The sequence below is a fragment of the Platalea leucorodia genome (assembly GCF_965183815.1).
Source record: "Platalea leucorodia genome assembly, contig: SUPER_19_unloc_1, whole genome shotgun sequence".
NCBI classification, from domain to species: domain Eukaryota; kingdom Metazoa; phylum Chordata; class Aves; order Pelecaniformes; family Threskiornithidae; genus Platalea; species Platalea leucorodia.
The window spans coordinates 224349-251967 of record NW_028121461.1 but is presented as its reverse complement, the minus strand read 5'-3'; the positions used below and the strand labels follow the sequence as shown (position 1 = coordinate 251967).

The following is a 27619-nucleotide window of genomic DNA, read 5'->3' as shown; positions in this document are numbered from 1 at the left end:
TTTCCGAGTGAGAGGCTCCCCTCCCAATTTCCTCCAATGTTTCACGATACGTCCTAGGGGAGATCTTTTCCGAATCCCCCCTTCCGCAGCGGGCTTAGTGCCCGCCATAAAAGATACAGCAACACCAAACAGAGAAACAATAACTTGGCACAAAATAGTCAGAGGCATTCCCCAGAAGGGGACTCGAACCCCTAGATTACCTTCAGTGGGACTCCAACCCACCCCTTCGGCCAAAGGTTTCCAGACACAGGTGTCCTAGGGACTTGGGCCCCATAGGATCCAATCCTTCCCTTAGGTACCTTTACAGCCCAACCCTGCGAGGCCTTCGCCGCGCCTGACGGGCAGGCAACCGCCCTTTTAATCAGAAAAGGGATGCCTTTACCTTCCCAGGGGTCCTGCTCAGAGCTCTTCGGTCCGGGCTTCGGAGGTTCTTCCCGAGAATCCCTCGGTGCCGGCTGGGGGTCCTGCGATCCCGCGGATCCGTCGAGATTCAGAAGCGGAGTCCCATCTGGGTCGCCCAAACTGTCACCGAAATGGGGAATCAGCCTCTTCACACCAACGTAGCATCGAGAAGCAGGCATTCTCTTTATTACGGCGCTGGATGCACGGGGGATGGTCCCACCTAAGGTGCCTACCGTCATACAAAGCTAATGGGACAATTGCCGTTTCTGCTTAGCTTTACAAACCATTTCCAGCAGCATGAGAACCCCCCCGAGCATCCTGGGATGCCCACTCCCCAGCCCCATCTCTCAGGAACCCCTTGGGAGCCTCCAGCACCCCGCAGGGAATGCTCCTGCCACCCTGACCCCCTCCCAATACTCCCTGCTGTTAGACAGCTGCCAGGAAGACGGGGTTCTAACCCTCCCCATCCCTGGAACCCTTTGGACGAGCTTTCCGACTGGCTGCCCGGGATGTCCTTAGCGCAGGCGGCGTTGTAGCCCAGGACACGATGCCCATGATAGCAACAGCGGGAGGGAACAGCCAAGTGTTGCACAATGCAGCACTGGGGGACCGAGGGGCCTCGAGTGTTACATGGTGGAGCCCATGACGGGAACAGCCCAAGGGCTGCAGAACCGCACAGCCTTTCTGGGAACCCCAGAGAGGGTGGTCCGTCAAGAGGAAAGACGGGTCAGGGTCGTCCCAATGCCAAGGGCAGAATAACCAGGGGCCAAGCGCTGGAAAATTCCCCGTCGACACTACTCAATGTGACACAAAAGGACCCCCGACAGAGAGCAGCCAGCTCTAGAGCGGGGACGTTGATGGGCCGAGGAACGGGGGGCTTTCCCACAGGCCGCTCAGACAGGCTCCCCACCCCCCTTTCACAGAAACTGGGGGGTCACCGACAAACCGACAGCCGGGATGCTGGGAAGGTGCTAGGCCAAACGGTTCCATCTGCTCCTGCGGCACTTGTAAACTGCAGCCGGCCCCCTCTGCCTGCCCTGGGCTGGTGCCACTTGCGGAGCCTCCCGGGGTGGCGGGAGAAGGAGCGGTGCCAGGCTGGGCCTCTCCTCTCTGGAGTAAACCTTAGGAGTGCTTACTGCCTTCCTCAGGTTGCAGAAAAAATTAAGGAGAGGTCCTAACGGTTCCCGCACGCTCCCGCCCTCCCCCCAAAGGGCCTTCTTGCGCACCCCACTTTGGAGACAGAGCTTCTGCACCAATCTGAATTGCCACATCTTTTTTATTTTCTTGTTCCTTCCCCTTCTGCTGCTCTTTTCTGTATGCCCTTCTCTTTTTCCTCTGGCTTTACTCGAGGCTTTCTGGTTTTGCCATCTTCCCGTGAACCTGCACTCGATAAATGCAGGTGTACGCTGGGTTTCCCCAGTTGCTCTTCACCAGAAGTTTGACACGTGCAAAGGCTCTGGGAAGCTGCGCGTTCTGGGAAGAAAAGCGGGAAAAGGAAGCGGGGGTGTTAGGAGCGACAATGCAATGAAGGTGTCTCTCCCTGCCAGCCCTGCTCCTGCTCAGGAACGAGCTCCTGAAAGTGGGTGGGAGCGGCTGTGGCAATCTGAGGCTCGCTGCTGGTACCGGGGCTGCTGGGGACACGGGAAGGGGGAAGGCAGCTGGCATCCTCTGCATGCCAGCCCTGCTGGGGCTCAGTCTCCCTCCCCTCTGCCCCTTCCCTCTGCTGCTTGCTCTGTGCTGGCAGAGAGGCCGGGGAGGTGCTCCTGTGCGGGGGGCGGCTGCTGTGCAACCCCACCAAGCTCCCGCTGTCTGCTCTGCCCGCTTTCCTCCTGGCAGGCGTGAGAGCACGGGAGAGAAGGGGCACGCTGTGCTGGGAGGAGAGGACACTGTCCCTCGGCCCAGGGAGAAAGCATTCACGCTCTTCCTGCCATGGACTTGCAGGCAAACCTGGTTTGCTCCCCGGCACCTTGCCCCTGCGCGTGGCCCGTACCTTCAGAGGGAAGGTCTGAATGGTCTCCTTTGCCACGTTGTACGTGAACGTCCCAAGGAGAGTTTCCTCTTCTCCGTCCGCATCCACTCCCTCAGGGGCAAAGCACAAGGAGAGTAGCTCAGACTCGTCCCCACAAAGAGGGAACCTACGTGCTGGATCAGCCCTGCTATCTCCCCACCCTCTCCTGGGGCTCTAGCAGTAGGCTAGCACTCGCTGTGGTGGAGCTCAGGCTCGGCCTTGACTTCTGCTCAGGAACCCTGAGGTGCTTGTCCCAAGCAAGTCTCAAGAGGGATGAAACCCCTAGAGCCCTTGAAGTGTCCCGCTAGGGCACTGCAGTGCTCAGGAGAGAGCAGGACGCAAACCTCAGAGGACGCACAAAAGCAAGCAAGACCCTGCCATGGCTTTCCCCCAGGGCCAGATCCCCGCCAGAAGCGCCCAGCAGAGACTCACAAAGACAGCGACGTCTCTGGGGGCGCTGATGACGGTCCCAGATGGAGAGACTTCTTTGGAGATGTGCTGCACAGTGACGGCAGTCAGGTGGACTCGTGCTGGCAACCTGATGACCACCTGGCCCTGATCCCCTTGTAAAGGCCAGCAGTTTCCTGGGGAAACATCCGGCTGCAAGCAGAACGCGAGAGCAAGGAAGAGTGAGAGAGTGTTGGGGCCAACACAGTGGCCCGCGTAGCTTGAAGCGTAGGCGCCGTTGTGTCCGTGGGGTCTATTTTGGCTTGAAAATGAGGCGCGTGGGAGGAAATGGACAGAAGCAGGAGGCCTTCGTCCCTGCCTGACTGAAAGGGGGCTCTCAGGATTATGGGGCAGAGGAGACCAGCGGTTATGAAACCGTCCCAGTCAGAGCCTAGCAGAAACACCTCTCTGCCCAGTGGCTCTGCAGGGCACCCCCACCTCCCGCCTGCCAGCCCCAAAAAGGCGCTGTTAGGGATGGGCGTGGAAACGGGGTCACCAGGGAGAAAGTCTTTCACCCAGCTGGGGCAGAGCACTGTGGGCGAGATGCAGCGGTTTGGCTCCGTTCAGCTCCATTCCCCTCCTGAGGGGAAGCGCTGATTGCTAGCAAGCCCAGCCCTGTGTGCGAGCTTTGCTTTCAGGAACCTGATCAACACTGTGGGCTTGAGCAGTGCCACTGGAGCGAGGGCAGAGCCCCTGAGGTCGGTCCCCAACTTCAGCGGGAGGCAGGAAACCTTCCCTGAGGAGTTCTGCTACGATACCTGCAAAATAGTGTCGGGGGGGTTGGCAGTGCGAAAGAGCCATAAAAGCCTGCAGCCCCAATTCTCTTTGCAGATGTAGGTCTCGGAAGTTCTCTGCATGTCGATGGTGGCACCTGGAAGGGAGGGAGAGCAGGTGACGGGAAGAGGCCACATTCTAGGGGGACTCGGTGCTCAGACAGTATTTCTGATGCTGCCGGCCAGCTCCACGTCTGTCAGTCCTCTCCTCCTCCCCACGCCGCTGGGGGTGCCCAGCTGCGCAGGGGAATGACAGCAGCCACCGGCCTGGTGGTGACTGCTTCTCTCACAGCGCCACGAGGAGAAGGTCTGAGGGTTCTGGGAGACAGCGGGCGCCCACGTGAATGACAGCACACCAAAACTGAGGGCTTGCGGCATGGGCAGCAAAGGATGGCCCAGCCGTTCCCTCTTCCAATGCAGTGGAGAGGAAGAGAGCCCTTCCAACAGCACAGGAACACGTGCGGGGGCAGCGGCGGAGGCACCCGTGCGCAGGCCCCCGTGCGGAGGCCGAGGGCAGGACTGGGAGGGAGTCTGAGAGAGCCACTGTGCCACAGCCTTGCTCTTGGACCCCATGAAGCATTGAAGCTCCCCCACTTTGGAGAGCAGCGCCCGGAGCACGGGCTTCTTTGGGGAGTGCTGCAGACAAGCGCAGGGCAAGGAGACTGGGCTGCTTGTGTCCATACCAGAGCTTTTCAGGGCCCAGTCAGACATCTCGACGTAGACTTCCGAAGCCATCTGGGACGCTGCCTGGTTCACTTCCTGGGAACGCCATAAACGAACACAGAAAAGGACCACATCAGCAGGCACTTCAGCGTGGCTGCTAGCGCCGGCAGAGGCAAAGGGCCAGTGTCAGAAAGGCAAGGCAAGCCTCGTCCACGGAGCTGCAAGACTCTCTGCTGCTGATGTGAGCCACGAGGACTGAGGAAGAGAATCTGTGTCCACGGCCACGGCCATGGCCACGAGGTGGGTTGACGAGGGTCGCCACACCCTCATCCCCACCCTCCACGCTCTGCAGGTCAGCGGGGAGATGGGCTCGGGCCCTGCAAGCGACGGCTGGCCCCGTCAGCGTGCCTGGGTCTCATCCCTGCCTCAGGAGCCCAGCCAGAGGAGCCAGAGTGCCGGCGTGCCAAGGGAAGGCTCTCGGGAGTCCTCTGCTGCCTCAAGCAGCCTGCTTAAACTGGGCCTGGAGAAGGGCCTGTGCAGCGCAGAAGCTCACCCAGCAAGCCCCTGGGGCAAAGGCTGGCTTGCTGCCATCAGCAGTCTGACCCCACCAACAAGCCCAAGGAGTGCTTTCTCGGGGGTTCTGCCCAGCCAAGCCTCCTTCCCCAAAACGCAGCATCACCTTTGCCCTGCTGATCTCCGCCCTCAGTTGAGCCACCTCCTCCAGCAGAAGCTGCATCATTTGTCTTTGCTCCGCCAACAAAACGCAAAAGTTCCTGCATGACAGGAAAGCAGATCTTGTCAGAGAGCGGCCAGTCCCCTCTGGGGAGCGTCTCAGCAAGAGGAGAGACACGTGTGCTTCCCCTGCTTTGCGAGCGCTTCCCTTCCACACCAGTTTGAGCAGAAGGCAAAGGCAGGTAGGAGGTATGGGAGCCCTGGCTGTTAGCAAAACGAGTGCAGGTAGCACGAGGTCGGCTGACGCTTCTGCACAGAACCAATGCCAGCTCAGGAAACGTCTCTTACCGCAGGGTCTTCAGGTCTTCTGCAGACACAAGTGCCGGCGCCTGAAAGGGAAAAACGCTCGGTTCGAGCATCCGCTACCAGAGCCGCCGGGGCTTCCCAGGAGAGGCTTCCCTAGGAAGACTCGGCACAAGCTGCTGCTTCTTTGGGTCACCCTGCGTGGCAGCAGGAGAGCCCGTGATTTATCCAGCCGCTCTCAGCGATGCTCTGTTGCGAGAGGTGCCTGTGCCACAGGAGTCACCGACCTCCAGCAGTCCCTTTGGCTGCATTGTCCACCCTGACAGTGAGGTCCTGCAGTAGACAGCAGCTGCAATTCACATCATCAAGAGAGAGTTATTTTACTGGGGTCGCTAGCGATGCCTGCAGTCGCGTTGTCTCCGGCCTGTTGCCTTAGGGGTGGGGCAGCAGGTGAGCTGAGGAGGTGGGGAACGCGGGGTGCGGAGAGAGGACGCGCCTCTGCCCGGAAGCCATCGGCCCAGGCTTGAGGGGACTGCGCAGCCGTGAGCCTCAGGTGTGCTCAGTGCCCCAGAGCTATTCCCCGCTTCCCCTCGCTGCTTCAGGGAGCCCCGAGACCAGGCTGCATGGGCTAGGAGAGGTACGTACCTCCCCATGGGTCCCCCTGCACGGCCCCTCCCCTCTGGGAATGCCCAGTTCAGGCTTGGAAGTAGCTACGCCCTTCTCTCGCGGACTTGCAGACGAAGCAAGCCATGTGGTCCAGTGGCCAGAGCAGCAGCATGGCTGGGAGACTCCCAGTCTTACTGGCAGGCCAAAAGGCAGGCCCAGTCCGGGACGTACTCGGGAAGCGCTTGGGCCATGGGAGTTTCCGCCCATACTGGCCCAAAAGGAAAGCTGGCCAGCGGAAAGCTGGCATGCAGCACAGCCTGGCTGTCGCTCTCACGTGTCTGCTCATGCAAACTCACCAAGAGCCACGGGGAGCAACAAGAAGACGACTTGGAAGATCCTCTTCTTCTGCAGGGCCACCTTTTGCCTGAAAAAGAGGGACTCCTGTCGAAAGGGTTAAAAACCACAAGAGCAAGAAAGATGTGGTAAATACCTTAGTCTCTTCATTAGCTCAGAAGACACCCTGGTGTGATTTAAGGGTGTTGTGAATGCCTTACAGTTTGATGTGATTTAGGGAGTAGCTAGAAGAACAGTTATAAGATAAGAGGGGGCTCCGGGATAATCTCGTTACAGACAACTCGGCCTTGGGAGAACAGATGCACGGAACCATGAAGATAGGAAGAAACAGAAGAATGGCAACAGTAGTCTTGAAGGACAACGTCTACGTGATCCTAGGACTGCGTTTGCGCAGAAGCAAGGGTCAATCGGCGAGCACAGTGAAGAAGGCGGGCAGGAGTAGCCTGAGTGGCGGCCCTTGCCAGAGGACGGGCCAGCACAGCTGGGCTGCTCCCAGCGGGCCCCCCCTCTCCTTTCCCCATCCTTTGCTTTACAGGCCTGCAGTGGGAGCAAGCTGGCAGCAGCAGACCCCCCGCCTCGGGAAGCCCACCCGGCAGCACAGCCCGATTCTCAGCCCGTCCCTCCCTGCTCCCTGGCCCCTGGCCCCACCCTGCCCCGCGGCAGACACCTCCCAGTGGCCGTTCGGGGAGGGGGCACGGGCTGCTGTCCCCTCCCACCGCCCCCCCCACCTCTTCCCTGGGCACTCCCAGGTCTCCCGACCCCTCTCTGCCCCGCACAGCTGCTCCCATCAGCCAGGCAGGATCGCGCCTCAACGTCCCGAGGGGGCCAGTCTCAGGCCCCAGGGGCTTGGCCTCCCCGTGCAGCAGGGCTGGGCTCCGACCCTGCAGCACGAGGCTACCGCCTCCCCAAAAGCCCCTGCTGCACACTGCCTTTTGGCTGCGAGAGTGAGCCAGGCTTTCCGCCGAGACCCGTCCCCACAGAAGGGGGGCGTCGCAAGCCACGGGGCTCTTCTTCAGAAAACTTCTGTCGGCTTCCCCAGGCTGCTCCGCACCCCACTGACCGTGCTAGGCCACGTCCGTGCTACCAGCCCAACCTGATGCCCCGGGCACATGCCAGGCTTCGTACCTACTCGTCTGGCAGCGGCTCGGCCCCGCTGCCTCCCCTGCCGGCTGTTGGCCGGCCTCGTTCCCCAGGGAGCCTTGGGAGGGCCCTTGGCGTCTTCTCTCGGGGGCCTTTCTCCTCGCCATCTCTGGGCAAAGGCAGGCTCCCCGCTCCGCTCTTCCCCCTCAGCCCCAGCAGCGTGGCCTGCCCAGGCAAAAACAGCTCCGGCAGCAGCCCCACGCTGCCCCACAGCAGGAGCGCGCCTGCCCAGGGCAAGAGCCACACGGCAGCTGGGGGCTCCTTGCCCGCGCGCCACAGGGCTGTGCGGGCGGCCAGCTCTGACCTCACACTGGTGGCTCTGACATCACACTGGGGCTCCCCAGGGCGCAGCAGGGCGGGGAGAGCCGGTGGGCTCCCCTGGGGCAGCACGGCTGCCGCTCTCCTGGGCGGTGGGAGCACATGCCTCTGGGCCCGCCAAACCCTGCCACGCTCCTGTGCCGGGCGGCTGCCTGGCCTGTGCTGCCGGGCAGGGTTCCAGCTCTCCTGGGCACCCCCGGGAAACCAGAAAGCCGCCTGGAACGGGGGCTTTGCTCTCAACCCGTGGGGCAGCTGCTTCTGCCAGCGTTTCTCCTTTCGGAACTCTTTTGTGTGCCAAGAAGAAAAACCCAGTAAGAGGCAAGACGGGCTTGTACGAAAGGAGCGGATTTTCTACAAGCAGAACCCCATCGTTTTAAATTCCTACCCCTCCCCTCCTTTTCTAGAGCCAAGATCAGAGGATCCTGTGGGATTATTCTGCATTCCTTCTGCCATTCCGGGTGGTTCCTTAGTGTGAAAAATAAATCCACGTCTGCTACTTCATCCCATTTACCCTCCCGCCTGCAAAGTACCATCAGTTGTACTATAGTAGTATATCTTAGAGTTCCATTCTTTGGCCATTTTGCCTGATCTTCGAGACTATACATTGGCCACCAATTGTTACCATATTCTAGAAGCTGTTTCCGAGTGAGAGGCTCCCCTCCCAATTTCCTCCAATGTTTCACGATACGTCCTAGGGGAGATCTTTTCCGAATCCCCCCTTCCGCAGCGGGCTTAGTGCCCGCCATAAAAGATACAGCAACACCAAACAGAGAAACAATAACTTGGCACAAAATAGTCAGAGGCATTCCCCAGAAGGGGACTCGAACCCCTAGATTACCTTCAGTGGGACTCCAACCCACCCCTTCGGCCAAAGGTTTCCAGACACAGGTGTCCTAGGGACTTGGGCCCCATAGGATCCAATCCTTCCCTTAGGTACCTTTACAGCCCAACCCTGCGAGGCCTTCGCCGCGCCTGATGGGCAGGCAACCGCCCTTTTAATCAGAAAAGGGATGCCTTTACCTTCCCAGGGGTCCTGCTCACAGCTCTTCGGTCCGGGCTTCGGAGGTTCTTCCCGAGAATCCCTCGGTGCCGGCTGGGGGTCCTGCGATCCCGCGGATCCGTCGAGATTCAGAAGCGGAGTCCCATCTGGGTCGCCCAAACTGTCACCGAAATGGGGAATCAGCCTCTTCACACCAACGTAGCATCGAGAAGCAGGCATTCTCTTTATTACGGCGCTGGATGCACGGGGGATGGTCCCACCTAAGGTGCCTACCGTCATACAAAGCTAATGGCACAATTGCCGTTTCTGCTTAGCTTTACAAACCATTTCCAGCAGCATGAGAACCCCCCCAAGCATCCTGGGATGCCCACTCCCCAGCCCCATCTCTCAGGAACCCCTTGGGAGCCTCCAGCACCCCGCAGGGAATGCTCCTGCCACCCTGACCCCCTCCCAATACTCCCTGCTGTTAGACAGCTGCCAGGAAGACGGGGTTCTAACCCTCCCCATCCCTGGAACCCTTTGGACGAGCTTTCCGACTGGCTGCCCGGGATGTCCTTAGCGCAGGCGGCGTTGTAGCCCAGGACACGATGCCCATGATAGCAACAGCGGGAGGGAACAGCCAAGTGTTGCAGAATGCAGCACTGGGGGACCGAGGGGCCTCGAGTGTTACATGGTGGAGCCCATGACGGGAACAGCCCAAGGGCTGCAGAACCGCACAGCCTTTCTGGGAACCCCAGAGAGGGTGGTCCGTCAAGAGCAAAGACGGGTCAGGGTCGTCCCAATGCCAAGGGCAGAATAACCAGGGGCCAAGCGCTGGAAAATTCCCCGTCGACACTACTCAATGTGACACAAAAGGACCCCCGACAGAGAGCAGCCAGCTCTAGAGCGGGGACGTTGATGGGCCGAGGAACGGGGGGCTTTCCCACAGGCCGCTCAGACAGGCTCCCCACCCCCCTTTCACAGAAACTGGGGGGTCACCGACAAACCGACAGCCGGGATGCTGGGAAGGTGCTAGGCCAAACGGTTCCATCTGCTCCTGCGGCCCCGCCGTCGGGAAAGTAAGGGAGGAGCTCCCAGCCCCCGGCCCTGGCAGCCCCGAAGAGCTGCCCCAAGGCTCCTCGCTCGGCCCGCAGGCCGTGCCTGCAGTCGGCCCCGTTGCCACGGCAGCGGGCCGGAGGGGGCGGGGACAGAGAAGGGCGCTGCACTGGCTGGGGGCGGGCCCTGCCTGTCACTGCCTGGCGGGCGCCATTGGCTGAGAGGCCAGGAAGAGGGTGGGCGGGCTCCGGGGAGAGCTCCTGCAGAGCCCGCTCGGGGCCGGGTGGCCGTCTGCCTGTGGTAAACTGCAGCCGGGCCCCTCTGCCCGCCCTGGGCCGGTGCCGCTTGCGGAGCCTCCCGGGGTGGCGGGAGAAGGAGCGGTGCCAGGCTGGGCCTCTCCTCTCTGGAGTAAACCTTAGGAGTGCTTACTGCCTTCCTCAGGTTGCAGAAAAAATTAAGGAGAGGTCCTAACGGTTCCCGCACGCTCCCGCCCTCCCCCCAAAGGGCCTTCTTGCGCACCCCACTTTGGAGACAGAGCTTCTGCACCAATCTGAATTGCCACATCTTTTTTATTTTCTTGTTCCTTCCCCTTCTGCTGCTCTTTTCTGTATGCCCTTCTCTTTTTCCTCTGGCTTTACTCGAGGCTTTCTGGTTTTGCCATCTTCCCGTGAACCTGCACTCGATAAATGCAGGTGTACGCTGGGTTTCCCCAGTTGCTCTTCACCAGAAGTTTGACACGTGCAAAGGCTCTGGGAAGCGGCGCGTTCTGGGAAGAAAAGCGGGAAAAGGAAGCGGGGGTGTTAGGAGCGACAATGCAATGAAGGTGTCCCTCCCTGCCAGCCCTGCTCCTGCTCAGGAACGAGCTCCTGAAAGTGGGTGGGAGCGGCTGTGGCAATCTGAGGCTCGCTGCTGGTACCGGGGCTGCTGGGGACACGGGAAGGGGGAAGGCAGCTGGCATCCTCTGCATGCCAGCCCTGCTGGGGCTCAGTCTCCCTCCCCTCTGCCCCTTCCCTCTGCTGCTTGCTCTGTGCTGGCAGAGAGGCCGGGGAGGTGCTCCTGTGCGGGGGGCGGCTGCTGTGCAACCCCACCAAGCTCCCGCTGTCTGCTCTGCCCGCTTTCCTCCTGGCAGGCGTGAGAGCACGGGGAGAGAAGGGGCACGCTGTGCTGGGAGGAGAGGACACTGTCCCTCGGCCCAGGGAGAAAGCATTCACGCTCTTCCTGCCATGGACTTGCAGGCAAACCTGGTTTGCTCCCCGGCACCTTGCCCCTGCGCGTGGCCCGTACCTTCAGAGGGAAGGTCTGAATGGTCTCCTTTGCCACGTTGTACGTGAACGTCCCAAGGAGAGTTTCCTCTTCTCCGTCCGCATCCACTCCCTCAGGGGCAAAGCACAAGGAGAGCAGCTCAGACTCGTCCCCACAAAGAGGGAACCTACGTGCTGGATCAGCCCTGCTATCTCCCCACCCTCTCCTGGGGCTCTAGCAGTAGGCTAGCACTCGCTGTGGTGGAGCTCAGGCTCGGCCTTGACTTCTGCTCAGGAACCCTGAGGTGCTTGTCCCAAGCAAGTCTCAAGAGGGATGAAACCCCTAGAGCCCTTGAAGTGTCCCGCTAGGGCACTGCAGTGCTCAGGAGAGAGCAGGACGCAAACCTCAGAGGACGCACAAAAGCAAGCAAGACCCTGCCATGGCTTTCCCCCAGGGCCAGATCCCCGCCAGAAGCGCCCAGCAGAGACTCACAAAGACAGCGACGTCTCTGGGGGCGCTGATGACGGTCCCAGATGGAGAGACTTCTTTGGAGATGTGCTGCACAGTGATGGCAGTCAGATGGACTCGTGCTGGCAACCTGATGACCACCTGGCCCTGATCCCCTTGTAAAGGCCAGCAGTTTCCTGGGGAAACATCCGGCTGCAAGCAGAACGCGAGAGCAAGGAAGAGTGAGAGAGTGTTGGGGCCAACACAGTGGCCCGCGTAGCTTGAAGCGTAGGCACCGTTGTTTCCTTGGGGTCTATTTTGCCTTGAAAATGAGGCGCATGGGAGGAAATGGACAGAAGCAGGAGGCCTTCGTCCCTGCCTGACTGAAAGGGGGCTCTCAGGATTATGGGGCAGAGGAGACCAGCGGTTATGAAACCGTCCCAGTCAGAGCCTAGCAGAAACACCTCTCTGCCCAGTGGCTCTGCAGGGCACCCCCCACCTCCCGCCTGCCAGCCCCAAAAAGGCGCTGTTAGGGATGGGCGTGGAAACGGGGTCACCAGGGAGAAAGTCTTTCACCCAGCTGGGGCAGAGCACTGTGGGCGAGATGCAGCAGTTTGGCTCCGTTCAGCTCCATTCCCCTCCTGAGGGGAAGCGCTGATTGCTAGCAAGCCCAGCCCTGTGTGCGAGCTTTGCTTTCAGGAACCTGATCAACACTGTGGGCTTGAGCAGTGCCACTGGAGCGAGGGCAGAGCCCCTGAGGTCGGTCCCCAACTTCAGCGGGAGGCAGGAAACCTTCCCTGAGGAGTTCTGCTACGATACCTGCAAAATAGTGTCGGGGGGGTTGGCAGTGTGAAAGAGCCATAAAAGCCTGCAGCCCCAATTCTCTTTGCAGATGTAGGTCTCGGAAGTTCTCTGCATGTCGATGGTGGCACCTGGAAGGGAGGGAGAGCAGGTGACGGGAAGAGGCCACATTCTAGGGGGACTCGGTGCTCAGACAGTATTTCTGATGCTGCCGGCCAGCTCCACGTCTGTCAGTCCTCTCCTCCTCCCCACGCCGCTGGGGGTGCCCAGCTGCGCAGGGGAATGACGGCAGCCACCGGCCTGGTGGTGACTGCTTCTCTCACAGCGCCACGAGGAGAAGGTCTGAGGGTTCTGGGAGACAGCGGGCGCCCACGTGAATGACAGCACACCAAAACTGAGGGCTTGCGGCATGGGCAGCAAAGGATGGCCCAGCCGTTCCCTCTTCCAATGCAGTGGAGAGGAAGAGAGCCCTTCCAACAGCACAGGAACACGTGCGGGGGCAGCGGCGGAGGCACCCGTGCGCAGGCCCCCGTGCGGAGGCCGAGGGCAGGACTGGGAGGGAGTCTGAGAGAGCCACTGTGCCACAGCCTTGCTCTTGGACCCCATGAAGCATTGAAGCTCCCCCACTTTGGAGAGCAGTGCCCGGAGCACGGGCTTCTTTGGGGAGTGCTGCAGACAAGCGCAGGGCAAGGAGACTGGGCTGCTTGTGTCCATACCAGAGCTTTTCAGGGCCCAGTCAGACATCTCGACGTAGACTTCCGAAGCCATCTGGGACGCTGCCTGGTTCACTTCCTGGGAACGCCATAAACGAACACAGAAAAGGACCACATCAGCAGGCACTTCAGCGTGGCTGCTAGCGCCGGCAGAGGCAAAGGGCCAGTGTCAGAAAGGCAAGGCAAGCCTCGTCCACGGAGCTGCAAGACTCTCTGCTGCTGATGTGAGCCACGAGGACTGAGGAAGAGAATCTGTGTCCACGGCCACGGCCATGGCCACGAGGTGGGTTGACGAGGGTCGCCACACCCTCATCCCCACCCTCCACGCTCTGCAGGTCAGCGGGGAGATGGGCTCGGGCCCTGCAAGCGACGGCTGGCCTCGTCAGCGTGCCTGGGTCTCATCCCTGCCTCAGGAGCCCAGCCAGAGGAGCCAGAGTGCCGGCGTGCCAAGGGAAGGCTCTCGGGAGTCCTCTGCTGCCTCAAGCAGCCTGCTTAAACTGGGCCTGGAGAAGGGCCTGTGCAGCGCAGAAGCTCACCCAGCAAGCCCCTGGGGCAAAGGCTGGCTTGCTGCCGTCAGCAGTCTGACCCCACCAACAAGCCCAAGGAGTGCTTTCTCGGGGGTTCTGCCCAGCCAAGCCTCCTTCCCCAAAACGCAGCATCACCTTTGCCCTGCTGATCTCCGCCCTCAGTTGAGCCACCTCCTCCAGCAGAAGCTGCATCATTTGTCTTTGCTCCGCCAACAAAACGCAAAAGTTCCTGCATGACAGGAAAGCAGATCTTGTCAGAGAGCGGCCAGTCCCCTCTGGGGAGCGTCTCAGCAAGAGGAGAGACACGTGTGCTTCCCCTGCTTTGCGAGCGCTTCCCTTCCACACCAGTTTGAGCAGAAGGCAAAGGCAGGTAGGAGGTATGGGAGCCCTGGCTGTTAGCAAAACGAGTGCAGGTAGCACGAGGTCGGCTGACGCTTCTGCACAGAACCAATGCCAGCTCAGGAAACGTCTCTTACCGCAGGGTCTTCAGGTCTTCTGCAGACACAAGTGCCGGCGCCTGAAAGGGAAAAACGCTCGGTTCGAGCATCCGCTACCAGAGCCGCCGGGGCTTCCCAGGAGAGGCTTCCCTAGGAAGACTCGGCACAAGCTGCTGCTTCTTTGGGTCACCCTGCGTGGCAGCAGGAGAGCCCGTGATTTATCCAGCCGCTCTCAGCGATGCTCTGTTGCGAGAGGTGCCTGTGCCACAGGAGTCACCGACCTCCAGCAGTCCCTTTGGCTGCATTGTCCACCCTGACAGTGAGGTCCCGCAGTAGACAGCAGCTGCAATTCACATCATCAAGAGAGAGTTATTTTACTGGGGTCGCTAGCGATGCCTGCAGTCGCGTTGTCTCCGGCCTGTTGCCTTAGGGGTGGGGCAGCAGGTGAGCTGAGGAGGTGGGGAACGCGGGGTGCGGAGAGAGGACGCGCCTCTGCCCGGAAGCCATCGGCCCAGGCTTGAGGGGACTGCGCAGCCGTGAGCCTCAGGTGTGCTCAGTGCCCCAGAGCTATTCCCCGCTTCCCCTCGCTGCTTCAGGGAGCCCCGAGACCAGGCTGCATGGGCTAGGAGAGGTACGTACCTCCCCATGGGTCCCCCTGCACGGCCCCTCCCCTCTGGGAATGCCCAGTTCAGGCTTGGAAGTAGCTACGCCCTTCTCTCGCGGACTTGCAGACGAAGCAAGCCATGTGGTCCAGTGGCCAGAGCAGCAGCATGGCTGGGAGACTCCCAGTCTTACTGGCAGGCCAAAAGGCAGGCCCAGTCCGGGACGTACTCGGGAAGCGCTTGGGCCATGGGAGTTTCCGCCCATACTGGCCCAAAAGGAAAGCTGGCCAGCGGAAAGCTGGCATGCAGCACAGCCTGGCTGTCGCTCTCACGTGTCTGCTCATGCAAACTCACCAAGAGCCACGGGGAGCAACAAGAAGACGACTTGGAAGATCCTCTTCTTCTGCAGGGCCACCTTTTGCCTGAAAAAGAGGGACTCCTGTCGAAAGGGTTAAAAACCACAAGAGCAAGAAAGATGTGGTAAATACCTTAGTCTCTTCATTAGCTCAGAAGACACCCTGGTGTGATTTAAGGGTGTTGTGAATGCCTTACAGTTTGATGTGATTTAGGGAGTAGCTAGAAGAACAGTTATAAGATAAGAGGGGGCTCCGGGATAATCTCGTTACAGACAACTCGGCCTTGGGAGAACAGATGCACGGAACCATGAAGATAGGAAGAAACAGAAGAATGGCAACAGTAGTCTTGAAGGACAACGTCTACGTGATCCTAGGACTGCGTTTGCGCAGAAGCAAGGGTCAATCGGCGAGCACAGTGAAGAAGGCGGGCAGGAGTAGCCTGAGTGGCGGCCCTTGCCAGAGGACGGGCCGTCCCAGCAGCAGCGAGAGAGGCCAGCACAGCTGGGCTGCTCCCAGCGGGCCCCCCCTCTCCTTTCCCCATCCTTTGCTTTACAGGCCTGCAGTGGGAGCAAGCTGGCAGCAGCAGACCCCCCGCCTCGGGAAGCCCACCCGGCAGCACAGCCCGATTCTCAGCCCGTCCCTCCCTGCTCCCTGGCCCCTGGCCCCACCCTGCCCCGCGGCAGACACCTCCCAGTGGCCGTTCGGGGAGGGGGCACGGGCTGCTGTCCCCTCCCACCGCCCCCCCCACCTCTTCCCCGGGCACTCCCAGGTCTCCCGACCCCTCTCTGCCCCGCACAGCTGCTCCCATCAGCCAGGCAGGATCGCGCCTCAACGTCCCGAGGGGGCCAGTCTCAGGCCCCAGGGGCTTGGCCTCCCCGTGCAGCAGGGCTGGGCTCCGACCCTGCAGCACGAGGCTACCGCCTCCCCAAAAGCCCCTGCTGCACACTGCCTTTTGGCTGCGAGAGTGAGCCAGGCTTTCCGCCGAGACCCGTCCCCACAGAAGGGGGGCGTCGCAAGCCACGGGGCTCTTCTTCAGAAAACTTCTGTCGGCTTCCCCAGGCTGCTCCGCACCCCACTGACCGTGCTAGGCCACGTCCGTGCTACCAGCCCAACCTGATGCCCCGGGCACATGCCAGGCTTCGTACCTACTCGTCTGGCAGCGGCTCGGCCCCGCTGCCTCCCCTGCCGGCTGTTGGCCGGCCTCGTTCCCCAAGGAGCCTTGGGAGGGCCCTTGGCGTCTTCTCTCGGGGGCCTTTCTCCTCGCCATCTCTGGGCAAAGGCAGGCTCCCCGCTCCGCTCTTCCCCCTCAGCCCCAGCAGCGTGGCCTGCCCAGGCAAAAACAGCTCCGGCAGCAGCCCCACGCTGCCCCACAGCAGGAGCGCGCCTGCCCAGGGCAAGAGCCACACGGCAGCTGGGGGCTCCTTGCCCGCGCGCCACAGGGCTGTGCGGGCGGCCAGCTCTGACCTCACACTGGTGGCTCTGACATCACACTGGGGCTCCCCAGGGCGCAGCAGGGCGGGGAGAGCCGGTGGGCTCCCCTGGGGCAGCACGGCTGCCGCTCTCCTGGGCGGTGGGAGCACATGCCTCTGGGCCCGCCAAACCCTGCCACGCTCCTGTGCCGGGCGGCTGCCTGGCCTGTGCTGCCGGGCAGGGTTCCAGCTCTCCTGGGCACCCCCGGGAAACCAGAAAGCAGCCTGGAACGGGGGCTTTGCTCTCAACCCGTGGGGCAGCTGCTTCTGCCAGCGTTTCTCCTTTCGGAACTCTTTTGTGTGCCAAGAAGAAAAACCCAGTAAGAGGCAAGACGGGCTTGTACGAAAGGAGCGGATTTTCTACAAGCAGAACCCCATCGTTTTAAATTCCTACCCCTCCCCTCCTTTTCTAGAGCCAAGATCAGAGGATCCTGTGGGATTATTCTGCATTCCTTCTGCCATTCCGGGTGGTTCCTTAGTGTGAAAAATAAATCCACGTCTGCTACTTCATCCCATTTACCCTCCCGCCTGCAAAGTACCATCAGTTGTACTATAGTAGTATATCTTAGAGTTCCATTCTTTGGCCATTTTGCCTGATCTTCGAGACTATACATTGGCCACCAATAGTTACCATATTCTAGAAGCTGTTTCCGAGTGAGAGGCTCCCCTCCCAATTTCCTCCAATGTTTCACGATACGTCCTAGGGGAGATCTTTTCCGAATCCCCCCTTCCGCAGCGGGCTTAGTGCCCGCCATAAAAGATACAGCAACACCAAACAGAGAAACAATAACTTGGCACAAAATAGTCAGAGGCATTCCCCAGAAGGGGACTCGAACCCCTAGATTACCTTCAGTGGGACTCCAACCCACCCCTTCGGCCAAAGGTTTCCAGACACAGGTGTCCTAGGGACTTGGGCCCCATAGGATCCAATCCTTCCCTTAGGTACCTTTACAGCCCAACCCTGCGAGGCCTTCGCCGCGCCTGACGGGCAGGCAACCGCCCTTTTAATCAGAAAAGGGATGCCTTTACCTTCCCAGGGGTCCTGCTCAGAGCTCTTCGGTCCGGGCTTCGGAGGTTCTTCCCGAGAATCCCTCGGTGCCGGCTGGGGGTCCTGCGATCCCGCGGATCCGTCGAGATTCAGAAGCGGAGTCCCATCTGGGTCGCCCAAACTGTCACCGAAATGGGGAATCAGCCTCTTCACACCAACGTAGCATCGAGAAGCAGGCATTCTCTTTATTACGGCGCTGGATGCACGGGGGATGGTCCCACCTAAGGTGCCTACCGTCATACAAAGCTAATGGGACAATTGCCGTTTCTGCTTAGCTTTACAAACCATTTCCAGCAGCATGAGAACCCCCCCGAGCATCCTGGGATGCCCACTCCCCAGCCCCATCTCTCAGGAACCCCTTGGGAGCCTCCAGCACCCCGCAGGGAATGCTCCTGCCACCCTGACCCCCTCCCAATACTCCCTGCTGTTAGACAGCTGCCAGGAAGACGGGGTTCTAACCCTCCCCATCCCTGGAACCCTTTGGACGAGCTTTCCGACTGGCTGCCCGGGATGTCCTTAGCGCAGGCGGCGTTGTAGCCCAGGACACGATGCCCATGATAGCAACAGCGGGAGGGAACAGCCAAGTGTTGCACAATGCAGCACTGGGGGACCGAGGGGCCTCGAGTGTTACATGGTGGAGCCCATGACGGGAACAGCCCAAGGGCTGCAGAACCGCACAGCCTTTCTGGGAACCCCAGAGAGGGTGGTCCGTCAAGAGGAAAGACGGGTCAGGGTCGTCCCAATGCCAAGGGCAGAATAACCAGGGGCCAAGCGCTGGAAAATTCCCCGTCGACACTACTCAATGTGACACAAAAGGACCCCCGACAGAGAGCAGCCAGCTCTAGAGCGGGGACGTTGATGGGCCGAGGAACGGGGGGCTTTCCCACAGGCCGCTCAGACAGGCTCCCCACCCCCCTTTCACAGAAACTGGGGGGTCACCGACAAACCGACAGCCGGGATGCTGGGAAGGTGCTAGGCCAAACGGTTCCATCTGCTCCTGCGGCGCCGCCGTCGGGAAAGTAAGGGAGGAGCTCCCAGCCCCCGGCCCTGGCAGCCCCGAAGAGCTGTCCCAAGGCTCCTCGCTCGGCCCGCAGGCCGTGCCTGCAGTCGGCCCCGTTGCCACGGCAGCGGGCCGGAGGGGGCGGGGACAGAGAAGGGCGCTGCACTGGCTGGGGGCGGGCCCTGCCTGTCACTGCCTGGCGGGCGCCATTGGCTGAGAGGCCAGGAAGAGGGTGGGCGGGCTCCGGGGAGAGCTCCTGCAGAGCCCGCTCGGGGCCGGGTGGCCGTCTGCCTGTGGTAAACTGCAGCCGGGCCCCTCTGCCCGCCCTGGGCCGGTGCCGCTTGCGGAGCCTCCCGGGGTGGCGGGAGAAGGAGCGGTGCCAGGCTGGGCCTCTCCTCTCTGGAGTAAACCTTAGGAGTGCTTACTGCCTTCCTCAGGTTGCAGAAAAAATTAAGGAGAGGTCCTAACGGTTCCCGCACGCTCCCGCCCTCCCCCCAAAGGGCCTTCTTGCGCACCCCACTTTGGAGACAGAGCTTCTGCACCAATCTGAATTGCCACATCTTTTTTATTTTCTTGTTCCTTCCCCTTCTGCTGCTCTTTTCTGTATGCCCTTTTTCCTCTGGCTTTAGTCGAGGCTTTCTGGTTTTGCCATCTTCCCGTGAACCTGCACTCGATAAATGCAGGTGTACGCTGGGTTTCCCCAGTTGCTCTTCACCAGAAGTTTGACACGTGCAAAGGCTCTGGGAAGCGGCGCGTTCTGGGAAGAAAAGCGGGAAAAGGAAGCGGGGGTGTTAGGAGCGACAATGCAATGAAGGTGTCCCTCCCTGCCAGCCCTGCTCCTGCTCAGGAACGAGCTCCTGCAAGTGGGTGGGAGCGGCTGTGGCAATCTGAGGCTCGCTGCTGGTACCGGGGCTGCTGGGGACACGGGAAGGGGGAAGGCAGCTGGCATCCTCTGCATGCCAGCCCTGCTGGGGCTCAGTCTCCCTCCCCTCTGCCCCTTCCCTCTGCTGCTTGCTCTGTGCTGGCAGAGAGGCCGGGGAGGTGCTCCTGTGCGGGGGGCGGCTGCTGTGCAACCCCACCAAGCTCCCGCTGTCTGCTCTGCCCGCTTTCCTCCTGGCAGGCGTGAGAGCACGGGGAGAGAAGGGGCACGCTGTGCTGGGAGGAGAGGACACTGTCCCTCGGCCCAGGGAGAAAGCATTCACGCTCTTCCTGCCATGGACTTGCAGGCAAACCTGGTTTGCTCCCTGGCACCTTGCCCCTGCGCGTGGCCCGTACCTTCAGAGGGAAGGTCTGAATGGTCTCCTTTGCCACGTTGTACGTGAACGTCCCAAGGAGAGTTTCCTCTTCTCCGTCCGCATCCACTCCCTCAGGGGCAAAGCACAAGGAGAGCAGCTCAGACTCGTCCCCACAAAGAGGGAACCTACGTGCTGGATCAGCCCTGCTATCTCCCCACCCTCTCCTGAGGCTCTAGCAGTAGGCTAGCACTCGCTGTGGTGGAGCTCAGGCTCGGCCTTGACTTCTGCTCAGGAACCCTGAGGTGCTTGTCCCAAACAAGTCTCAAGAGGGATGAAACCCCTAGAGCCCTTGAAGTGTCCCGCTAGGGCACTGCAGTGCTCAGGAGAGAGCAGGACGCAAACCTCAGAGGACGCACAAAAGCAAGCAAGACCCTGCCATGGCTTTCCCCCAGGGCCAGATCCCCGCCAGAAGCGCCCAGCAGAGACTCACAAAGACAGCGACGTCTCTGGGGGCGCTGATGACGGTCCCAGATGGAGAGACTTCTTTGGAGATGTGCTGCACAGTGATGGCAGTCAGATGGACTCGTGCTGGCAGACTGATGACCACCTGGCCCTGATCCCCTTGTAAAGGCCAGCAGTTTCCTGGGGAAACATCCGGCTGCAAGCAGAACGCGAGAGCAAGGAAGAGTGAGAGAGTGTTGGGGCCAACACAGTGGCCCGCGTAGCTTGAAGCGTAGGCGCCGTTGTGTCCGTGGGGTTTATTTTGGCTTGAAAATGAGGCGCGTGGGAGGAAATGGACAGAAGCAGGAGGCCTTCGTCCCTGCCTGACTGAAAGGGGGCTCTCAGGATTATGGGGCAGAGGAGACCAGCGGTTATGAAACCGTCCCAGTCAGAGCCTAGCAGAAACACCTCTCTGCCCAGTGGCTCTGCAGGGCACCCCCACCTCCCGCCTGCCAGCCCCAAAAAGGCGCTGTTAGGGATGGGCGTGGAAACGGGGTCACCAGGGAGAAAGTCTTTCACCCAGCTGGGGCAGAGCACTGTGGGCGAGATGCAGCGGTTTGGCTCCGTTCAGCTCCATTCCCCTCCTGAGGGGAAGCGCTGATTGCTAGCAAGCCCAGCCCTGTGTGCGAGCTTTGCTTTCAGGAACCTGATCAACACTGTGGGCTTGAGCAGTGCCACTGGAGCGAGGGCAGAGCCCCTGAGGTCGGTCCTCAACTTCAGCGGGAGGCAGGAAACCTTCCCTGAGGAGTTCTGCTACGATACCTGCAAAATAGTGTCGGGGGGGTTGGCAGTGCGAAAGAGCCATAAAAGCCTGCAGCCCCAATTCTCTTTGCAGATGTAGGTCTCGGAAGTTCTCTGCATGTCGATGGTGGCACCTGGAAGGGAGGGAGAGCAGGTGACGGGAAAAGGCCACATTCTAGGGGGACTCGGTGCTCAGACAGTATTTCTGATGCTGCCGGCCAGCTCCACGTCTGTCAGTCCTCTCCTCCTCCCCACGCCGCTGGGGGTGCCCAGCTGCGCAGGGGAATGACGGCAGCCACCGGCCTGGTGGTGACTGCTTCTCTCACAGCGCCAGGAGGAGAAGGTCTGAGGGTTCTGGGAGACAGCGGGCGCCCACGTGAATGACAGCACACCAAAACTGAGGGCTTGCGGCATGGGCAGCAAAGGATGGCCCAGCCGTTCCCTCTTCCAATGCAGTGGAGAGGAAGAGAGCCCTTCCAACAGCACAGGAACACGTGCGGGGGCAGCGGCGGAGGCACCCGTGCGCAGGCCCCCGTGCGGAGGCCGAGGGCAGGACTGGGAGGGAGTCTGAGAGAGCCACTGTGCCACAGCCTTGCTCTTGGACCCCATGAAGCATTGAAGCTCCCCCACTTTGGAGAGCAGTGCCCGGAGCACGGGCTTCTTTGGGGAGTGCTGCAGACAAGCGCAGGGCAAGGAGACTGGGCTGCTTGTGTCCATACCAGAGCTTTTCAGGGCCCAGTCAGACATCTCGACGTAGACTTCCGAAGCCATCTGGGACGCTGCCTGGTTCACTTCCTGGGAACGCCATAAACGAACACAGAAAAGGACCACATCAGCAGGCACTTCAGCGTGGCTGCTAGCGCCGGCAGAGGCAAAGGGCCAGTGTCAGAAAGGCAAGGCAAGCCTCGTCCACGGAGCTGCAAGACTCTCTGCTGCTGATGTGAGCCACGAGGACTGAGGAAGAGAATCTGTGTCCACGGCCACGGCCATGGCCACGAGGTGGGTTGACGAGGGTCGCCACACCCTCATCCCCACCCTCCACGCTCTGCAGGTCAGCGGGGAGATGGGCTCGGGCCCTGCAAGCGACGGCTGGCCTCGTCAGCGTGCCTGGGTCTCATCCCTGCCTCAGGAGCCTAGCCAGAGGAGCCAGAGTGCCGGCGTGCCAAGGGAAGGCTCTCGGGAGTCCTCTGCTGCCTCAAGCAGCCTGCTTAAACTGGGCCTGGAGAAGGGCCTGTGCAGCGCAGAAGCTCACCCAGCAAGCCCCTGGGGCAAAGGCTGGCTTGCTGCCATCAGCAGTCTGACCCCACCAACAAGCCCAAGGAGTGCTTTCTCGGGGGTTCTGCCCAGCCAAGCCTCCTTCCCCAAAACGCAGCATCACCTTTGCCCTGCTGATCTCCGCCCTCAGTTGAGCCACCTCCTCCAGCAGAAGCTGCATCATTTGTCTTTGCTCCGCCAACAAAACGCAAAAGTTCCTGCATGACAGGAAAGCAGATCTTGTCAGAGAGCGGCCAGTCCCCTCTGGGGAGCATCTCAGCAAGAGGAGAGACACGTGTGCTTCCCCTGCTTTGCGAGCGCTTCCCTTCCACACCAGTTTGAGCAGAAGGCAAAGGCAGGTAGGAGGTATGGGAGCCCTGGCTGTTAGCAAAACGAGTGCAGGTAGCACGAGGTCGGCTGACGCTTCTGCACAGAACCAATGCCAGCTCAGGAAACGTCTCTTACCGCAGGGTCTTCAGGTCTTCTGCAGACACAAGTGCCGGCGCCTGAAAGGGAAAAACGCTCGGTTCGAGCATCCGCTACCAGAGCCGCCGGGGCTTCCCAGGAGAGGCTTCCCTAGGAAGACTCGGCACAAGCTGCTGCTTCTTTGGGTCACCCTGCGTGGCAGCAGGAGAGCCCGTGATTTATCCAGCCGCTCTCAGCGATGCTCTGTTGCGAGAGGTGCCTGTGCCACAGGAGTCACCGACCTCCAGCAGTCCCTTTGGCTGCATTGTCCACCCTGACAGTGAGGTCCTGCAGTAGACAGCAGCTGCAATTCACATCATCAAGAGAGAGTTATTTTACTGGGGTCGCTAGCGATGCCTGCAGTCGCGTTGTCTCCGGCCTGTTGCCTTAGGGGTGGGGCAGCAGGTGAGCTGAGGAGGTGGGGAACGCGGGGTGCGGAGAGAGGACGCGCCTCTGCCCGGAAGCCATCGGCCCAGGCTTGAGGGGACTGCGCAGCCGTGAGCCTCAGGTGTGCTCAGTGCCCCAGAGCTATTCCCCGCTTCCCCTCGCTGCTTCAGGGAGCCCCGAGACCAGGCTGCATGGGCTAGGAGAGGTACGTACCTCCCCATGGGTCCCCCTGCACGGCCCCTCCCCTCTGGGAATGCCCAGTTCAGGCTTGGAAGTAGCTACGCCCTTCTCTCGCGGACTTGCAGACGAAGCAAGCCATGTGGTCCAGTGGCCAGAGCAGCAGCATGGCTGGGAGACTCCCAGTCTTACTGGCAGGCCAAAAGGCAGGCCCAGTCCGGGACGTACTCGGGAAGCGCTTGGGCCATGGGAGTTTCCGCCCATACTGGCCCAAAAGGAAAGCTGGCCAGCGGAAAGCTGGCATGCAGCACAGCCTGGCTGTCGCTCTCAGGTGTCTGCTCATGCAAACTCACCAAGAGCCACGGGGAGCAACAAGAAGACGACTTGGAAGATCCTCTTCTTCTGCAGGGCCACCTTTTGCCTGAAAAAGAGGGACTCCTGTCGAAAGGGTTAAAAACCACAAGAGCAAGAAAGATGTGGTAAATACCTTAGTCTCTTCATTAGCTCAGAAGACACCCTGGTGTGATTTAAGGGTGTTGTGAATGCCTTACAGTTTGATGTGATTTAGGGAGTAGCTAGAAGAATAGTTATAAGATAAGAGGGGGCTCCGGGATAATCTCGTTACAGACAACTCGGCCTTGGGAGAACGGATGCACGGAACCATGAAGATAGGAAGAAACAGAAGAATGGCAACAGTAGTCTTGAAGGACAACGTCTACGTGATCCTAGGACTGCGTTTGCGCAGAAGCAAGGGTCAATCGGCGAGCACAGTGAAGAAGGCGGGCAGGAGTAGCCTGAGTGGCGGCCCTTGCCAGAGGACGGGCCGTCCCAGCAGCAGCGAGAGAGGCCAGCACAGCTGGGCTGCTCCCAGCGGGCTCCCCCCCCCCCCCCCCATCCTTTGCTTTACAGGCCTGCAGTGGGAGCAAGCTGGCAGCAGCAGACCCCCCGCCTCGGGAAGCCCACCCGGCAGCACAGCCCGATTCTCAGCCCGTCCCTCCCTGCTCCCTGGCCCCTGGCCCCACCCTGCCCCGCGGCAGACACCTCCCAGTGGCCGTTCGGGGAGGGGGCACGGGCTGCTGTCCCCTCCCACCGCCCCCCCCACCTCTTCCCCGGGCACTCCCAGGTCTCCCGACCCCTCTCTGCCCCGCACAGCTGCTCCCATCAGCCAGGCAGGATCGCGCCTCAACGTCCCGAGGGGGCCAGTCTCAGGCCCCAGGGGCTTGGCCTCCCCGTGCAGCAGGGCTGGGCTCCGACCCTGCAGCACGAGGCTACCGCCTCCCCAAAAGCCCCTGCTGCACACTGCCTTTTGGCTGCGAGAGTGAGCCAGGCTTTCCGCCGAGACCCGTCCCCACAGAAGGGGGGCGTCGCAAGCCACGGGGCTCTTCTTCAGAAAACTTCTGTCGGCTTCCCCAGGCTGCTCCGCACCCCACTGACCGTGCTAGGCCACGTCCGTGCTACCAGCCCAACCTGATGCCCCGGGCACATGCCAGGCTTCGTACCTACTCGTCTGGCAGCGGCTCGGCCCCGCTGCCTCCCCTGCCGGCTGTTGGCCGGCCTCGTTCCCCAAGGAGCCTTGGGAGGGCCCTTGGCGTCTTCTCTCGGGGGCCTTTCTCCTCGCCATCTCTGGGCAAAGGCAGGCTCCCCGCTCCGCTCTTCCCCCTCAGCCCCAGCAGCGTGGCCTGCCCAGGCAAAAACAGCTCCGGCAGCAGCCCCACGCTGCCCCACAGCAGGAGCGCGCCTGCCCAGGGCAAGAGCCACACGGCAGCTGGGGGCTCCTTGCCCGCGCGCCACAGGGCTGTGCGGGCGGCCAGCTCTGACCTCACACTGGTGGCTCTGACATCACACTGGGGCTCCCCAGGGCGCAGCAGGGCGGGGAGAGCCGGTGGGCTCCCCTGGGGCAGCACGGCTGCCGCTCTCCTGGGCGGTGGGAGCACATGCCTCTGGGCCCGCCAAACCCTGCCACGCTCCTGTGCCGGGCGGCTGCCTGGCCTGTGCTGCCGGGCAGGGTTCCAGCTCTCCTGGGCACCCCCGGGAAACCAGAAAGCAGCCTGGAACGGGGGCTTTGCTCTCAACCCGTGGGGCAGCTGCTTCTGCCAGCGTTTCTCCTTTCGGAACTCTTTTGTGTGCCAAGAAGAAAAACCCAGTAAGAGGCAAGACGGGCTTGTACGAAAGGAGCGGATTTTCTACAAGCAGAACCCCATCGTTTTAAATTCCTACCCCTCCCCTCCTTTTCTAGAGCCAAGATCAGAGGATCCTGTGGGATTATTCTGCATTCCTTCTGCCATTCCGGGTGGTTCCTTAGTGTGAAAAATAAATCCACGTCTGCTACTTCATCCCATTTACCCTCCCGCCTGCAAAGTACCATCAGTTGTACTATAGTAGTATATCTTAGAGTTCCATTCTTTGGCCATTTTGCCTGATCTTCGAGACTATACATTGGCCACCAATAGTTACCATATTCTAGAAGCTGTTTCCGAGTGAGAGGCTCCCCTCCCAATTTCCTCCAATGTTTCACGATACGTCCTAGGGGAGATCTTTTCCGAATCCCCCCTTCCGCAGCGGGCTTAGTGCCCGCCATAAAAGATACAGCAACACCAAACAGAGAAACAATAACTTGGCACAAAATAGTCAGAGGCATTCCCCAGAAGGGGACTCGAACCCCTAGATTACCTTCAGTGGGACTCCAACCCACCCCTTCGGCCAAAGGTTTCCAGACACAGGTGTCCTAGGGACTTGGGCCCCATAGGATCCAATCCTTCCCTTAGGTACCTTTAGAGCCCAACCCTGCGAGGCCTTCGCCGCGCCTGACGGGCAGGCAACCGCCCTTTTAATCAGAAAAGGGATGCCTTTACCTTCCCAGGGGTCCTGCTCAGAGCTCTTCGGTCCGGGCTTCGGAGGTTCTTCCCGAGAATCCCTCGGTGCCGGCTGGGGGTCCTGCGATCCCGCGGATCCGTCGAGATTCAGAAGCGGAGTCCCATCTGGGTCGCCCAAACTGTCACCGAAATGGGGAATCAGCCTCTTCACACCAACGTAGTATCGAGAAGCAGGCATTCTCTTTATTACGGCGCTGGATGCACGGGGGATGGTCCCACCTAAGGTGCCTACCGTCATACAAAGCTAATGGGACAATTGCCGTTTCTGCTTAGCTTTACAAACCATTTCCAGCAGCATGAGAACCCCCCCGAGCATCCTGGGATGCCCACTCCCCAGCCCCATCTCTCAGGAACCCCTTGGGAGCCTCCAGCACCCCGCAGGGAATGCTCCTGCCACCCTGACCCCCTCCCAATACTCCCTGCTGTTAGACAGCTGCCAGGAAGACGGGGTTCTAACCCTCCCCATCCCTGGAACCCTTTGGACGAGCTTTCCGACTGGCTGCCCGGGATGTCCTTAGCGCAGGCGGCGTTGTAGCCCAGGACACGATGCCCATGATAGCAACAGCGGGAGGGAACAGCCAAGTGTTGCACAATGCAGCACTGGGGGACCGAGGGGCCTCGAGTGTTACATGGTGGAGCCCATGACGGGAACAGCCCAAGGGCTGCAGAACCGCACAGCCTTTCTGGGAACCCCAGAGAGGGTGGTCCGTCAAGAGCAAAGACGGGTCAGGGTCGTCCCAATGCCAAGGGCAGAATAACCAGGGGCCAAGCGCTGGAAAATTCCCCGTCGACACTACTCAATGTGACACAAAAGGACCCCCGACAGAGAGCAGCCAGCTCTAGAGCGGGGACGTTGATGGGCCGAGGAACGGGGGGCTTTCCCACAGGCCGCTCAGACAGGCTCCCCACCCCCCTTTCACAGAAACTGGGGGGTCACCGACAAACCGACAGCCGGGATGCTGGGAAGGTGCTAGGCCAAACGGTTCCATCTGCTCCTGCGGCGCCGCCGTCGGGAAAGTAAGGGAGGAGCTCCCAGCCCCCGGCCCTGGCAGCCCCGAAGAGCTGTCCCAAGGCTCCTCGCTCGGCCCGCAGGCCGTGCCTGCAGTCGGCCCCGTTGCCACGGCAGCGGGCCGGAGGGGGCGGGGACAGAGAAGGGCGCTGCACTGGCTGGGGGCGGGCCCTGCCTGTCACTGCCTGGCGGGCGCCATTGGCTGAGAGGCCAGGAAGAGGGTGGGCGGGCTCCGGGGAGAGCTCCTGCAGAGCCCGCTCGGGGCCGGGTGGCCGTCTGCCTGTGGTAAACTGCAGCCGGGCCCCTCTGCCCGCCCTGGGCCGGTGCCGCTTGCGGAGCCTCCCGGGGTGGCGGGAGAAGGAGCGGTGCCAGGCTGGGCCTCTCCTCTCTGGAGTAAACCTCAGGAGTGCTTACTGCCTTCCTCAGGTTGCAGAAAAAATTAAGGAGAGGTCCTAACAGTTCCCGCACGCTCCCGCCCTCCCCCCAAAGGGCCTTCTTGCGCACCCCACTTTGGAGACAGAGCTTCTGCACCAATCTGAATTGCCACATCTTTTTTATTTTCTTGTTCCTTCCCCTTCTGCTGCTCTTTTCTGTATGCCCTTTTTCCTCTGGCT

At 60.9% G+C, this 27619-nt stretch overlaps 1 protein-coding gene across 1 annotated transcript in view; it reads right to left on the bottom strand.

Annotated features, from left to right (window-relative positions):
• LOC309599222 (sperm-associated antigen 4 protein-like) overlaps positions 1-22879 on the bottom strand; it is a gene marked incomplete at both ends in the record, with an annotated part of 124427 nt that extends 101548 nt beyond the window's left edge. The window contains 2 exons of the mRNA XM_082338046.1: positions 5593-5617; positions 22875-22879. Coding sequence (XP_082194172.1) covers positions 5593-5617; positions 22875-22879 — 30 coding nt within the window. The remainder of the gene's footprint in view (positions 1-5592; positions 5618-22874) is intronic.
• Between the last annotated feature and the right edge of the window lie 4740 nt (positions 22880-27619).